Below are 16,718 nucleotides of genomic sequence, written 5' to 3' on the forward strand. Positions count from 1 at the left end.
CAATGGCAAAAAGTAATCAAATGTGTTTTATTCATAAATCATAAATATATTTCTTTAAGGGTAAAAAAGTAAATATACATTTTTGCTCAATAATGGTTTTATAATATCAGCTTGCTTCCTTAGATTAGCTAAATCTTACTGGGTGACTTACTGGCCCTTCCTGTTTCTTATCTACCACAAGGTGTTTATAAGGTTCTAAAAGGTTTGGCTAATATTTATTTGATCCCATTTCGGAAATGTTTTACAATTTGTACACAAGGATGAGCGATCTTAACACAAAGATAATTGTATTTACGCAGTATTTATATGGTGAAATTGTAAAATTTTCTATCAAAGTCCACCATCATAGAAAGTTATTTGTCTAATTCTAATTTGAACTTATCTTTGTGCGTTGTTGGTTTGTCTAAATATATACATTTCAAAAATATATACATTTTGATGTTAGAAAACTTAACTGGGTGAGTACTTCCCAAACTTTTTTATATTAAAGTCCATATTAATATAATATTTGTTAAAATTCGATAGAATATATAGGGATGTGATTCCTATAAGGGTGATTACTGATTTCCGAAAAAACTTAATATTCAATATTTACTTTTGTACATTTTAAAACTTTAAACCTGAGCCCTAATTACCAATTCTAAACCTCTCCCCTTGGCTGCTTATCTAAAAAGTGAAAATCCCAAAATGATTCATGGGGTTTTCCCGGCATTAACCCCGAATAAGGCCACGCTTGAGCGTACATATTTACGCATTTCGAGCAAGTTTCCGTTTTGTACAAATACGTGCAAACAGGCAAATAATAATTGCGATGAACAAATATTGGCCCGTGTAAATGGACAAGCCCCCAAGGCAAACAAAGAGTTGAAGTTACCGGGGGTTAAGAGGGGGGCTTCCATAGAAAGGAAAACCGCAGGCTGGAAACCGCGATAAGGCGCTGAATATAGCCCGGGCTCTGACTATATAGTCGGCTGGTCCCAAGTGGGGTTTTCGGTGCGTGCCCGAGTTGATAATTTAGGTGGATAGCTGGTTAGCTGGTCTCCAGACCGCAGACAAGACGATACGGATGAGTCACCCCTGGCTGGCGGTATGGCGACCCGTGGCCACCAGAAGCCCAAGTGTTCCACAAGTTCGGCACGAGCGCCACGGAGATCAGTGCTGTCGGTTTAGCCACAAAAAAGCTGTTGTTCAAGGCTCTACTCTGAAGGTATAAACATTAAATCTAGGAATTTGATCTTAGTTTTCAATCCTGCAGAATTAGTTTATATTTATTGGAAAATAAGTTAAAGAGTTAATTTGAACATAATAGTATTTATTTATTTTTTAACAGCCTCTAAAATTATCAGAGTTATTTTTTTTTTTTTTGGTTTTTCAAAATGTCCGTATGTTTCCCTAATATTATCTTGAATTTATTGTTGTAACGACTAAGCTATGGTAAAACCCAGCTGCTTGACGCATTTCCGGAACTTTTTTTCATTTTATTTAGCTCTAGATTTTAAATTTAATTTATATTTAATTTCTTAAGGAATTTGATAAAATGCAAAAAAACCTAAAAATCCACTAAAATGTATTTTAATTTAGCAGCTCGAATTCCCAAACACGAGGAATTCAAATAGAAAATGGCGTAGATCAACTAACTTAAATTAGGGAAATACTTTTCCGAATTACATTCTTATCATTTATTTTAACTATTTTTTTTATTTCTTACTTAAATGAAATGAAGTAAGTTTTTGTGTATGTTTTTTAATGTTTGTATGTTTTTTAATGAAAAATTTTAAATTACTTAAAATAAATTGGTTCTGTAAGGTAAAGAATTATACATACATAATACTCTGCCATAAATTCTCAATAATTTTTTTTTATTTTTATATTTTACTATAAGCTAGCTAAGTTTTCTTTATGATAAAGCCAACACTGACGCGGACATCGCGAGCTGTAAACAAATAAGTAAATAAATTTACAACTGGCGGCTGCATGCAACAGTTTGTTGTCGATGAATGAAAACGTGCTGCCAGAGGTGGCGGGCTACGAAAGGGGATGAGGGGGAGTGCAAGGGGGGCTTTGTGGACACTTGGTGTTTGGGCCCCGGAAAACGGGTTTTTGGCCACATGCACAAGACACAATGTAAATGGCAGCGAATTGGCGCACAATTCGAGATTCGAGGCTTGCCGCACACGTGTTGATTTCGATGGCGATGCCAGCTGAGCAGCCAGACAACCCACAAAGCCACCCGCCACCCACCACCCACCACCTGGCACCCCCTTAAAAACAGAGCCCCTGTCCTGCCACCCCCTCCCCCTTAACCATGCCACCTTTGTAAGTGGGTCAATTACAGGCTGCCATTGTCGCTTTTGCCACATGCACAAGGAAAAATTAAGGATCTGGATAAAAGCTAAGAGGTTATTACAATTTTTTTATAGGACTTCAAAGTATTGTGGGTCTCTTGAAATATTAAAAAATATATTACGTATTAAAAAATGATATATGTTGGGGCTTTCGAAAAAATATCATAGGAAAAAAATCATTATTAAATCATTATACATTTATATTACAAAGATTACAAAGATTAACCAATTTTAAAATCACAATTTTTATTTAATACGTAATATATATTGCAACATATTAATTATTGTGATCGAATATTTAAAGAAACTTTTCCTCTTTCATATTTTTAAGAATAGGTACTGTACAAATAATTAATTATAACCTAAATATATGATTTAATACAACTTTTTTAAAAATACTTAAAGTTTTCTCCGTGCACGCATGTGTTCCTAGTCCCAGCAAACTGTAAACTTGCGAAATAATAAATTCAATTTCACAAAATGGGGTAAAAAAACGAAGCCAAAAACGGCCAAGACCAAAGAGCCAAATCGAAAGCAATACAAATACGAATCGAAAGCATGTCTAAGTTAGTTGTGAAATTCTAGGTACCTCCATTTATCGGTTGTCAGGCTGTAGGGAGCAAGAAACACCTTCCGATTTTAAGAATTTATACTTTGTTGCTGACATTGGCTACTATAATAATAGAGTATGTACATGAGGTCACCATAAATCCGTGGGAGGAGCTGATTTCCCAGAAGTAAGCCACCTGATTAGCGGCACGTATGCCATTTGCTAGAGATAATTTCACTACTCTCTTTATATTTTTGTATAGCCTTTGATAAGAGCGGGATTTCCGAACCTACTCTTCTGGGAAAGTGCTGTAAGATGCTTTATGAGTGCTGCCAAGAAGACTAACTAATGTAATTCTTGGAGTCGCGTGTATAAAAATATACTTATGATTTATACGGTGAATGGTGCTTTTCCATGCTATTTTGCTGTTATAAATTAACATATTATATAAATAATAATTTATGGTAAATGTAAGTGAGGAAAAGTATAAAATGTATAACTACATATTTAAAGTAAGGAAAAATATAAAATTTTACGATTTTTTACTTTAAAATATTAAATATGTAGGTATGGTATATTTGTTTTAAATATTTAGGTCTCCTATTTATTAATTATAACTAAAGTTAACCCATCAATACCCAACAATATCTAGCCATACCTTTTTTTATGTTAGCTAGACCCTTTATGCATTTAAAACTTGCTATCCAACCAATCCTCAATTCCAGATTTAGGCGCCTTGCCTGCGTTTTTGAAGCTGGTTAGGCGGTTTTGCCTGCCGTTTTGGGATCGGTTCTGTTCGGGCTGCTCTTTTTGGGTCTGAGCATGGGTCTGGATGATCATGATCCGTCCGTCCCCAAGTATTTCTGGTCCGATCCCGATCCCGATGCCGATCTCCATGTGCGACGATGGTGGTTGGCGTTGGCGATTAATTACCCCCGAAACGGCTTTGCTGATTTCAGCTTTACGAGCCTTTTTAATTTTTTTTCGCTGGTCGCCGTCTTTTCTTCGCCTGACAAGTTGAAATATGCGTCGGACACTTTCGAGCGAGGGGCATAAAAATACCAGAGAACCAATCTGAACTGCTCTCGGTTCTTACACTTTTTTCCCTTTTTTTTTTTTGGATTTTTGTTTAGCAGATTGGGGCTGTTGTTTTTGGGCAGGCCTTTGGGTTTTTATAGTTGTTTTGGCAAGGCATTAAAACATTTGGGGTTTCGCTTTGTTCGTGCGACCGCCAATTGTTATAAGTGGATGAGTTAAGGGCTCTTGATTCTAGAGCGGCGGGGCGGCCACCGCGTGGAATACTCAATATTTATAGACCTAGGTCCGGTAGCCGAACAAAAAGAGAGCGCTTCACAAAGCGATATAGGCGAGAAAGAGGGCGGGGGGAGAAACACACTGGCTTACAGGAAATATATACGGTAATATAAGGTACAAAGCCAAAACTTAAAGTGAAGGAAAAACAAATAATCTTTCTTGTGAAAAAATTGCAAAGATTTTATGTGTACCTACAAGAATAATATTATCAAATTCTAGTTAACTATTTTTGTGTTTTCATATACATAAAACACGTTGTGGGCAATGTTCTTATGAAAATAAATTGTTATAACTAGGAAAAATGTAATTTAATTTCAACTTAAGCTAATCTAATGTTTGTTTAATCTTGGGGCTATTATGTTCTAGGAAAATTAGTATTTATGAGTTAAAAATTCATTTTCTTTTGTATAAGAATTTTTGATGTCCCACATGTTTTATTTTTTAGTTAACTCAAAGTTTTTTATTTAATTAAATTGGAATTTGTTAAAAGCCATCTTCTATAAGCTAGTGCAATAAGCCAATACACATTTTATATCGCTTTTCTTAAAAGTGGGTTAGAAAAACAACTCTTTTTTGCCGTCTCTGTCTTTGTGATGACTCACATTAGACGTCAATAGTGGTTGATATCTGGGAATTAAAGAAATGGGGGAGAACGACTCGAAGACGTCACTGGTTAAGGAAGCTAGTGATAAGGATTCCGGGCTGGAACACGTCATAGCTGGCCTGTGGGGATCGGGAATGGGATCGGGAACGGGGATGTATTATAACCCGCGTCGGGTTCAACGTACAGATGGCTTGGGGCCACACCTGTTGCCGAAACTACAATAAAAATACAAAAACCTGCGGCGCAATAAAGCCAGAGCAGAGCAGCAGCAACAAAAGCAACAGAAGCGGCCAGAAACGCAGAAATCACGCTACGATCATAAAGGCGAAACGTGCTAATAAAAGCAAAAACAAAGCGCAAGTCGCGCTTCTGAGCGGTAAGAAAACCCTACAAAGCCCCTAGGAGTTGCACTTGAACCCAGGTGGAATCCCGATCTCCGCTGGAATGCCGGCGATTTGCCCCAGCTGATGAGGAGCGCACTCAAAACAGATAATACCATTCGCGAGCCAGATGCAGATTCAGATACAATGGTAACCTGAAATGAGGCCAAGGCAAGCAGCGGCCGCGACCCAAGAAACACCGGGAGAAACCGGGATAGTTGAAGCTCTAATGATCCTTAACTTGACAAATGCAAATAATAATTTATTTAATTTATTATAATTTTTATTTAAATATATTGTATTTTCTATAACTATTTTCTTATCTTTCTTTAACCTCAAGATTTTTTAGTATGAGTAACTAATTGTAAAGATGGCAATATTAAAAACAACCAATTTACCGAGATTAGGGGTACGCTTTTGCGTACTTGCTGCGTTTTTGAATTTTCCATATGATTAGCAAGAATTAATATGAATAATGTCCGTTACTGACTCATTCAATCATTATCTCAATACCACAGGCAAATGAACACCCCATTTACGTAGTTTAATTTTTTTTTTAAAACTGAAAAAATTTGAACTTTGTTTTTAATGGGAAAATCGAATCAGTTTTATAAACCATTACCAGAAGTCAAAAAATTGTATTTCGAATTTTTAAATACCAAAACCATTAAGGTAGTCTATGAATAGGGAAATACTGAAATTTTTCGGCCTATAGATTTTCTCAGTGCAGCGAAGATACCGCGAAGTCGTGCGATTTGGAACGCCCACGGCAACTGCAGAGCGGCTTCTGTTCTTCACCGCCCCGAATTCTTCGCCGAATTCTTCTCCGACTTCTTAGGTTGCTTCTTTTGTTTTGGCTCCCAATATTCGTAATGTTTTCGCGAGAGATTCGAGATGCAACTATACTCAGATACTCAGATACTCGTACCCAGGCCAAAAGAGGAAGAATCTGAGTGTCTCGTTGAGTGGCGCACACAAACACACTCACTAAGTACAATTAAAGGTGTACGTACTGTACGTGTTCCGAGTTCACTGTACCCGTTACCTTTCGTGCGTATTATTAACTCAAATATACACAAAATATAACAACAGCAACAACGACAACAAGAACAAATCGTACATCAAAAATGACTTAAAATCTCGCCACACGTCAATGGAATAAATGCATTCGGTGCATTGAAAAAAAAAGATAGGTTCAAAAATATTAGAGATTTTAAAACTATAAAACAAGTAGGACAATTGCTAAAACATTTTAAAAAATATTTTTAAGCACAGAGAAAATTCTAACTTTCTCATTTGAGTTCAAAATGTTCTTAAAAATAGAACGACATATTTAAATTGAAAATGTTGTAATTTTGCTCGAATCATGTTGAATTGGCGGTATTTGCATAGTATATCTCAACAAATAAACTATTAGTCCAGTCAGTAGTGTATACTTATCAAAAAGTTGTTAGGTAAACTCAATTTAACTTCTCTCTTCACACCATTTCGTTCTAATATTGAGAACATTGATACCAAAATGTACTTGCACGGCTTTTAAGAACGAATGTTCTCAATTCAAGAACAATGTTTTTGGGTATTTCTCTCTGTGAGGACATATCAGAATGGCATAAAAGATCGGCAAAAATTGGGAAATATATTTAGATCAGGATTATAATATCTAGTTGCAATTGTCATACTTGTTTGTTATAAAAAAGCATAGCTGTTCAATAAGCTTTGGAGTTAAATAACTTATGATAGTTATAACAATAATATTGTATAAGATATTATCTTTGATATTTATTGTTTCATTTATATATTGACTTATTTCGGTCTTTATTGCAGTGCATTTGTATATATTCGCAGTCGTATTTACTTGTGCGTAAGTATTTGTGGCGATGGGACCGCTCCCTCGCCAAAAACGGAAAAAAACAATTTGTATCCTCGCTCGCTCCTCGCTCCATAAACAATGAGAAATGTTGCATCCGCCTTTGTTTTTGCTGGTTGAGTTTGCCTGTTTTGATCTGCCTTGTTTGTTGTTGGCATTATAAAAGTGTCATTAACATGTCAACGGGTCGCCGAAGTTCGCCACATTTTTGCAGTGGGAGGGTGGCTGTGGGGTGGCTATGGAACTGGAACTGGATTAAAAATGTTTGCGACCGCCAATTGTTTTGAGGGGCTGTGCGAATATGTAAATTCCGCGTTTTTATTAATTTTAATCAAGAGTGAAATAAAACCCTTTAATTCGCAGGTACAGAGGGAGAAAATATAGCCATGATTTTTCTGATATATAAAAGAAACAAATTTAAACTAAATTAATTTTTAAATGACTCATTTGAACTGCTGTTTATTGCTAGAATTGCTTTCCTAGAAATATATTGTGGAAAAACAAGTCTTATTTATAATTTAAAATTGTTACTTAAGTCATATTTATTTTGAAACTCCCTTTAATATCACAATCTTATAAGTTGTATTTACAAGTGAGTAATTTAAAATCACATTCCATTGGTTAGATAGTGATAATATACATTTTATGTAGCACAGATTCTTGACATTCTTTTAGATTATTAGTAAATATAATATGTTTTTTCCAAGCCTTGAAGATGTCCCTATAAAAACCATTTTTTGCTATGAGAAAATAAGAAATAAATGGTATAGATTGTTTTTGGTCAAAAAACTATCTTAGAGTAATAAAAAAACAAATAGCTAATTATTTAAAAAACTTGGATTTTTTGGATTTTTGGCTATGGTCAAATCTAATTTCGTAGTTGATCCGAATTGTTTACCGTGTACCCTTTCTCCCTTTTGTTGTCAAGCGAAAAAGTTAAACGGTAACCGGCCCAAAGTTCATTCTGCTCTCCCGCTCACTTCGCCACCCACTCTGTCCCCTCCCCTCTCCCACTTAACACTCCGCCCCTCTCTCTCAAGCAAAAAAAAACCTTACAGCAGAAAGGAACAACAACAACAACAGCAGGGGCACAACACAGGCAGCAGTACAAAAACAAAAACTATGTGACGCCAGCGCAGAGAAGTCAATGATCGGCTGGCGCTGGTGTTGTTGTTGTTGTCATAATTAAACGCGACAAATAAAATTTGAAGAAAAAAAAGAGCCGCCGCCGTCGCCGCCAGGCTAAAATACAACAACAATACAACAATGAGACAACAATAAATTCTTCAATTAACATTCGCACAGGTAAAAGAGAGAGAAGGAGATAGGCAGAACAGAGAGAATGAGAGTGGGGGTGAGCCAGAGGAGAGAGCGCAGAGAGCGTGACAGTCTGTCGGTGTATTCGTATGGGTGTGTTTTCACTGTGTGTGTGCCAGGATCATTTGCATTTTCGCAAGGTGTCGCATAAAGGCAAAACCAACAACAACAACAACAATTTGCTGATTAAAATGCATTTACAAAAACAAAACAAGAACAAATTTCGCTGCTGCAAAAAAGTGGGCACGTCGCGCATATTTTTGTGATCCCCTTTGTGGTTGTTGTTCTTGTTGTTGTTATTGCATAGATTAAAAATCAGCAAAACAAAATTTTGAACACAGGTGAGGGAGCGGATGAAATAGCCAGGCAGTGCTGACCGATCTAGCTATTTTCGGGCTGAATTTAAGTTTATTCCTTACTTTTTAGCAGGATTATTATTAGGATATAGTAGCTTAAACGCTTAAAGCATACTTTCTGACACATTTTCATTTTCGAATCTTGCAATTTTTATCTTAAATTATAATTTTAAGAAAAATTATTTTTTTAAAACAAAAGATTAACAAATTGTTGACTTGCCATTTTATTTTTATCCTTTGTTTTCCGAGAAAATATGTGCATAAGTTCATTTAACTAAAAGTCAACATGACTAATGTATTAAAATTTAAACATTATCTTTAGGAAAAAAATGTAAGTGTTATTTTTCTTCCATATTTAAAAACATTAAATTCCTTTATAAAGTTGTAAAAGTTGGTTCACAGTTTTAAAACTACCTACTCATTTTCTTGTGATTGCTTATTAAAGTTTTAAATTTATGTTTACATTCTTTTATAATTTATTTACTTGTTTTCTTTAGTCTAACTTTAATATTTGTACTCTTGGCTTATCTTCTAGTAGGTTACAGCCCCAACTTGTATTTTATTAGCAAATGTTTATTTAAAGTTACAGGTTACATCTACATCCGGGACTTTAATGTTGTTCCTAAAAACGAATAAACTTATTTTTTACAAACTGTTTCTAAAAAATATATTACTGAAGATAAAGAGTTAAAATGTATTTTTTATAACAAAATTTAGTAAAGCTGTCATGTTTTTAGGATTTTGGTATTCAGTTTATCTATATAATGTTTCCTATTTTTAATTATTTACCAATTTATTGAGGTTCTTTCATCTAAAATAGTTGAAAATTGTATTTCTATATAAAATGTAGTCTTCTGATTTGAGTTTATTATTATTATTATTTATGTTGATACCACCCAGCCCATTTGTAGTGCTCCTGAAAATCTGCCACCTTCCGATCGCACTTGCTGTTGTTGTAGCCCGCGCCGTTGTGGTTGTTGTTGCTGCCGCCGTGCCTGTTCTACATATTGTTATTGTAGCTGGAGCTGCCGCCGCGTGCCAGCGGGGATTAGTCATAGTTTTCTGCCGCTGACGTCGACGCAGGCAGCCAAGAAGACGTCGGCGGCGACAGTGCGCAGTGATCTATGGGCCAGCGAACGGAGCGGATCGCTGATTTTAGCCAATTGGCGCCAAATCGCAACAAACAAACAAACACCGAGTGTAAAACCCCAACAGCAAACACCTTTTTGCGAAAATCAAACACAGTGGACCACCGCGATTAGTCACAAAAGGAGAAAAAAAACACGCCTCGTAATAATTTGTTTCTTCGGTCTGTGTGTGTTATATATATTTCTGATTTTTTTTTGGGGGTTTTCGTATTTTAGTAGCCTTTCAGCGCAGTTTTACCTGGTTTCAGAGCGCAGCGAAAAATATTGAAAGCCCCCCGAAAAAAGCAAAAAAAAAAAAAGAAAACAAAGTGATCGCGAATGTACTTCGGCTTTTGTCGCCTGCCTTCGGCTCGCTTGAGTGTGTGCGTGTGTGCGCGTGTGTGAGCGCCTTTGAGCGCAGGTTTATCAAAATTTTCATTTTCAGTTTTAATACACTTTCTGCCGCGCTGCCGTGTGGAAGTCTTTTCTGAGTCGGTCCTGGCCAAAAAAAAATATTACAGAAAAAAACACGAATAAGTAAATAAGAACGTGCAGTGCTCAATTTAATTGGAAAAATAATACTTTACAAAAATATATCAACTCGGAGGTCTGGTTAATAAATAAATAGAATAGTCAGAAACATGCAGTGTCTGGTTTTTTGTCGCTACGATTCGCCTGTTTATAGCTAAATCACGTAACTTAATCCGTGTTTGTTTGCCCGATTCGGTGTTTGTTTACGCCTCGTTTACCGTTACCCAGCCACTTGGCCCGCACGTGCTGATCGAAAATCGCAATAAAAAAAAATTGCAAATCGATCGAAAGGGCGAAAAATCGATCGCTTTTTGCGGGGCGGCGATCGCCTCAAAGTGGGCGTGCAAAATTAATAAAGCAAATTTGTGAAGTAGCAGGTTGACTCATCATCTCGCCTGTGAAATTGCCCAGATTTACCTACTAGCCATAAAAACTTTGTAAATAAATATGAAGAATTGTGCCCCACAAACTGAAGCTAAAAACCAAAAGTCATTAAAGTCAATAAACACAGCAAATGAAAGTATTTAATACTGTATTAAGACATAGAGAACTTAAAATAATTTGTATACAGATAATAACAATAATTAAAACAGCAAGCCAAACAAATAGTTTAAGCCCGAAAGTCATCAACCAGATTAATTTTAATAGCCAATAAAAACATTCAAAAAACATTTTAAACATTTTCAAACAAAACCAAAATTGTGTAAAAAATATTTTAGTGCCTGTTTACGATTTTAAGCCGTAATAAAAAAAACGCCAATCCAAACAAATTGCCAAAAATTAAATTTAGCCACAAAACAAACACTCCGAAACAAAAGCGTGTAAATAAGTTGCGTAAAATTAAAAATACGTGTAGTAAATGCAGCAAACAAAAAACAACCAGCGATAAATCAAGCCAAAAATAAGATCGCAAAAATACAAAATAATAAACAAAGGAGAGCAGGAAATTGCAACATCTTGTGATAAACGCTGACAATTTGTTGCCCGTTGAATGATTGCAATAAAGGCCATCGAGATGCAGCACAACAACGGCGGCGGCGGCGGCAACAGCAACGCACTGCAGCAGCAGCAGCAGCAGCAGCAGCAACAACTGCAGCAGCAACTGCTGCAGCAACAGCAGCAGCAGCAGTTCCAACAGCAGCAGCAGCAGCACAATTCGCCCGATAATAATTACATTTGGGGTAACAGCCACAATGGCAATATCAGCAGCAACAACAACAGCCACAACAACCCAATGTTGCAGTTGCAGCAGCAGCAACAACTGCGTGCCGCCTCCTGGATAACCGATTGCAATAAGCAGCGCCACATTAACAACAATAACAGCATGAATGTCAATTACAATCAGCACTTGCCGCAGCAGCAACAGCAGTACTTGCAATCCAATTGCAGCATCTACACGCAACAGCAGCAACATCTTGTGCCAGCAACAACATCCCAATCCAACAATCACTTCTACCCCTGCCAACAGCAGCAGCAGCAGCAGCAGCAACAGCAATTCCTGGCCCCCACAACAACGGCGGCAGCAGCAACATCCCACCAGCAACACCAGACACAGCAGCAACATCAGACGCAGCAGCAACATCAGCGGCAGGATTATGCATCCCTTCAATTGGGCAGACAAGTAAGTAAACTAAACAATACTTTGGCTAAATTAAAAGTTAATTCAAGAATTATGTTGACCAAATATAAAATAAGTGGAATTTAAAAATGTGTTAATGGGTTGATATAAAATATAAATATTTTGATATATATATATATCGATATTATATTATTGATAAAATATTAAAAATGAAAAGTTTAAATAAAGTGTTTTTAGAATTAAAAGCCATTTTTGATATAATTTAAGTACCTTTATGTGCAAATACAATTTCATCAAGTCTCGGAATAAAACAAATCAAAACAAAAATTGGATTAAAAGCGAATGTTTAAAGATTGATTTCCAATTTATGAGAAAACCAAAAGAATTTTTAAGAGGATGAGATTTGTCTATAAAAACAATACTTATATATAAATATGGACTTGAATGCTTTTCTCCTAGAATAATATTTGAAATTATATTATTTTTTTAAAATTTCCTTTAAGGCTATTGTACTTAATATTGAATATATTAATATGGAAATTATATAGCTTCTATTTCTTGACAAAATTAATATTATAATGTTTATATAATATTAAAAGAGAACAATTTAAATCTTTTCATGCTCTTTTAAGGATCGTTTTGCATGGTTTTCCATGACTCCAAGTCAAGCTTAAAATTATATACCATGCGTATGTGAAGTATGGGACTTTCTGGAATCGAGAATTTTAGTAATCTACTTTGCTCGCATTGCGTATGTAACAAGTACAAGTACAAGTATGTATGTACGTACTTGGGCATTATGATTGGCCATCTCCCTCATCTCCGCTCATGATTTGCTGATCCCATTTGTTTTGCGGTTTTTGTGGGCGGCGCTACGTCCCAACTTTAAGTTTTTTGCCCGCCTTTGTTTCCGTTGATTTTTGCATTTGTTTTTCCTCTTCTTAATTGCGCTTTAGTTGTGTGCGAAATTAGTAGCTCAGCTGGGAAAACTAACCAAAATGGCGTCCAAGGGGCGTATACTTGATCTTTCTCTCGAGCTTTCGTCACGTATACGACATGTGGAGCAGCGGAGTGCTTTCCCCCAAAAATTCAAAAAACGCGCATACTTACTTTATCTGAAGTAAATATTTACTGCCCAATGTGGCGTGGGAATGCCACTCCCCAAACACACAAAAAAAAATGGGGAATAAGTAAATAAAACAAACAATAAAAAATACATTTCGAGTAATTTAATTTGCTTCAACTGCGAAACAAAAAAAAACTGGATTTCGCAAACACATATAGATGTGTTTTAAATAAATTTAAATTAAATCAGCAGACAGTTACAGATTTAAGAGGGCATAAAAGGGTTTAGTTAACCTTTCGAGAGAGGGAGACTTGACCTGTTTTCACCCCATTACACAAAGGTTTTTTGGTGAAATTTAATTTTAGATTTCAAGTTTTTTAAGTTTATTTAAAGTCAAAGCAAGCTGCTATTATCAGATCAGTTGTAATGTGCTGCAAACAACAAGTTGTGATATTAAATCATTCTGAAATTGATTGGCACCTTGAAACATTGTACACATTTAAGGATTTCACCATTTGTTTAAATTTTCGCCAAAGCATTTTCTATCTATTAAGAGCTTCCAATGCTTTTGACTTAATTTCTCTGTTAGTATTATTCTTTAAAAATCATCTGGGGGACAGTGTATTAAATGTAACCCTGAGCCAAAGTGATAAACGACAAGTGTGATTTTCTTCAACCACCCACTGTGCGATTGTCGTCAGAGGGACACTATCTCTTGGGCAGAAAACCCCTTTACTTTTACGTTTAATCTGGGCGATCGTCGCCGTACGTATATAGATACATATATCGCCACTCTAGAGTCCCCGGCACCTGATAGCGTCATGGGTTAAAAATACGGAGGTGATGCATGCCCACATGTGAGCATGTCCGTGTCGCGACGGAAAGTCTACGCTTTTGCCTTTGGCCGGGTATTATCGCCAGACTCTCTACAGAAAACCTTAACAATACGAACCCCAACATGATGACAGCGAACACACGTCGTTGGGTATGGGTATTGGAATCGGAATCGGAGCACCTTCCTCCAGATAAGAACCCACTTGCATAGTCACGAACGTTTGGCCAGGAAGTGTAAAAGCCGTAAACACCTCTATAAGTCCACAAGTCCGTACAGCGAAAAGAAAGAAAAAAAAACCGCACACAACTAAAAAGCAAAACCCGTAGAACGGAAATGCCAAGAGCCGAACACCCCAGAGCACATTTGTAATATAATACAATGTGTGTTTAGGTCTGGAAAAGGGGAAATTGGGGGTGATTTTGCAACACTTATCTTCGGGCCACTTTATTGGGAGCCGATATGACTAGGCCACATAGATTCACATTGGTTAGGCTCGTCAGTTTCTAGTGGGTCATATGCTTTTTATCAATCAGGCCAAATAACCCTATCAAAATGATGCGAGGGTGATTCTCGAACAGGTGCTGAATCACTTTAAGTGGATTTTTTTTACAGATAGTTCCATTTAGCTGATGGTAATTAATGGAGTTCGGTTGTAATTATTAAAATTGCATACAAAGGAGGTTAGATAAAGACATCTTTTTGTTTGTATTTCGACTTTTTATCCAAGTTACGAAAGTGTTTCTTAACTTTATGGTGGTATATAAAATGCCAACATGTATAATATGTTTATAAATGTTTTTTAACTGTAAAAAGTTAGAGCATATGAGAAAAAAATGTTGCCGACATTACTTTGGTTATTGCTAACTATTTATAAATTTTATATATATATTAAATATTTATTTAATGTCTTTACAAAGTTGATTAAATTCCTTGTAAATAATTTATCACATGCACCACAAAACTATAAAAATAGCCATATATGTGATGTGTGATGTTTTTGATGAAACACCTTAGCTCCCAACAGAATTATGAATAAAATGGATTTTAAAGGAAATGCTATAATTGTAATAATTTTTCGCCATGAACTACAACTTTCAGGTCATTCGTGAATATAAGCAATGGCATACAACTATAAAGTTACGTTAGCTTAACCAGACTGTACACATCAATTTCCAGGAAAAAAGATGTTGTAGAAATCGCAAGTACTTGGGGAACTCTTTATAACGCCATTAAGCTCTTGGGAAATGAGTACTTTTATTTAGTTTTAAGAGTGCTGTCCTTGAACTTGTTGTTTTTTTTCTCGGCGCAATTTTGCAGGCCTCTCTCTGCTTTGTTGTTATTAATTATTACAAATACAATTAACCGCTCGAAATTAACAACTTTAATTTGCAGTCGTTTGGGTTTTATTGTTGCCATATCTGTTATTATTCCGTATGCTTAATTTTTTAATGAGCGTCGCTCGATTTGTTTTCTGCCCTGTTTCTTAGTGCAAAACGGTTCTACAACAGAGTCATTAAGTTTTCTTAATCATTTAAGCTGCAACTAGTCGGCAAACAGCCACGCCCCCTCCGCCTCCCTATATCTCTATATATATCAGCCCATTAGCAGACCCAATAATCAGCTGTTTTTCGAGTGAAGGTCTCTTGGATTTTGAATGCGATTGTTTAATTGGGATTTGTTTTTCTATCAATAGATGGGAAAGTGCTAAGGCACTTGTCCCTGAAATAGATTTACACCCGAGGTAAAAAATAAAGTAAGGTAACAGCAGTTGCTTTTCGTACGAAATTACACGTGCACTTTTCTTGATAATAATTGCAGCGGAAATGGTTTAGGATATGATTAATACCTTATAGACCCGTTGGAACCTCAAATTCCCATTTGTTTTTGTTTTTAAGTACGCAGATATTATACCCACAACTTTCTTTGCTTATTCATTCGATACCAAGAAATATAAACGATATTCTGGGAACTCGATGACATGTTGGCGAATCGATGACGTCGCTCCATGACGTGATCAAAACTTTAATCAATGTAAACATTATTCAAGTGAACATATCGCCAAGTAAATAATTAAGTACGAATACAAGTTGTGTGGACTTAAATAAATTGAGCGTCAGTTGAGCACTTGAAGTGAAATATACATATAATTATAATGTAATTGAAACTTTAAGATACAAATGACGAACAAACACTGAATCGGAACAGAGTAAATTGAAATGTGAATGGGAAAATATGGTACTGACAAATGTTTGAAGTGTGAATTTATTTATGCGGTGCTTAAAATAAACTTTCAATAAACATGGACTCAATGTTAAGTTAAACAACTGGTTTTTTGAAAAGTTCTCCTAATTTTTAAGTTCTTTAATTCTTTATATGTGTTTATTATATTTTTAGGGACATATTCCGCTTTTTTTGATGTTAATCGTATTTCCTGTACAGATGGATTAGAATATTAAGTACGAACACAAGACGGTCAAAATAAAGTTGCGATAACTAAAAGCGCAGCTAAAAACGCCTGTTTCCGCTGTTTTTTGTGTGATTATTCTGAAAAAAGTCGATTTTTTTAATCCTAAAAATACAATATTTCGATATTAAATTCGGATGAATTTTATATACCAAAAGTTTGAATTGAAATAGAGTTATAAATATCAAAAGTTTTAGTTTGGCGCCTTATCATTATAGAGTTTTTCGGTATGGCAACTCGATCTATTGATAAGCTAAATTGTTTTTACAGTTTCCGCTTCCGATTTCGAGTGGTAATTCCAGTGAATTCTTGGCCCATAAAATATGAGCTAGAATGGTAACCTAATCGGCGTAGCCCCCGTGCAGTCGCCTGGCAAATTACAG

The 16,718-nt window shown here is 35.8% G+C and overlaps 1 protein-coding gene across 1 annotated transcript; it reads left to right on the forward strand.

The window, feature by feature from the left end:
• The first annotated feature begins 9,928 nt into the window (after window positions 1-9,928).
• LOC119554054 (transcription factor kayak, isoforms D/sro-like) lies at window positions 9,929-16,319 on the forward strand. The gene is made up of 3 exons (XM_037864798.1): window positions 9,929-10,042; window positions 11,111-12,012; window positions 16,311-16,319. Exons 2-3 carry the CDS (start codon window positions 11,383-11,385, stop codon window positions 16,317-16,319), a joined length of 639 nt encoding a protein of 212 aa, XP_037720726.1. The 5' UTR covers window positions 9,929-10,042; window positions 11,111-11,382.
• Window positions 16,320-16,718: the final 399 nt, after the last annotated feature.

This window comes from Drosophila subpulchrella, chromosome 3R (genome assembly GCF_014743375.2).
Source record: "Drosophila subpulchrella strain 33 F10 #4 breed RU33 chromosome 3R, RU_Dsub_v1.1 Primary Assembly, whole genome shotgun sequence".
NCBI classification, from domain to species: domain Eukaryota; kingdom Metazoa; phylum Arthropoda; class Insecta; order Diptera; family Drosophilidae; genus Drosophila; species Drosophila subpulchrella.

What these genes read in the sequence shown, in the direction of transcription:
- LOC119554054 (XM_037864798.1), top strand. Translation starts at nt 11,383, where the DNA reads ATGATTGCAATAAAGGCCATCGAGATGCAGCACAACAACGGCGGCGGC.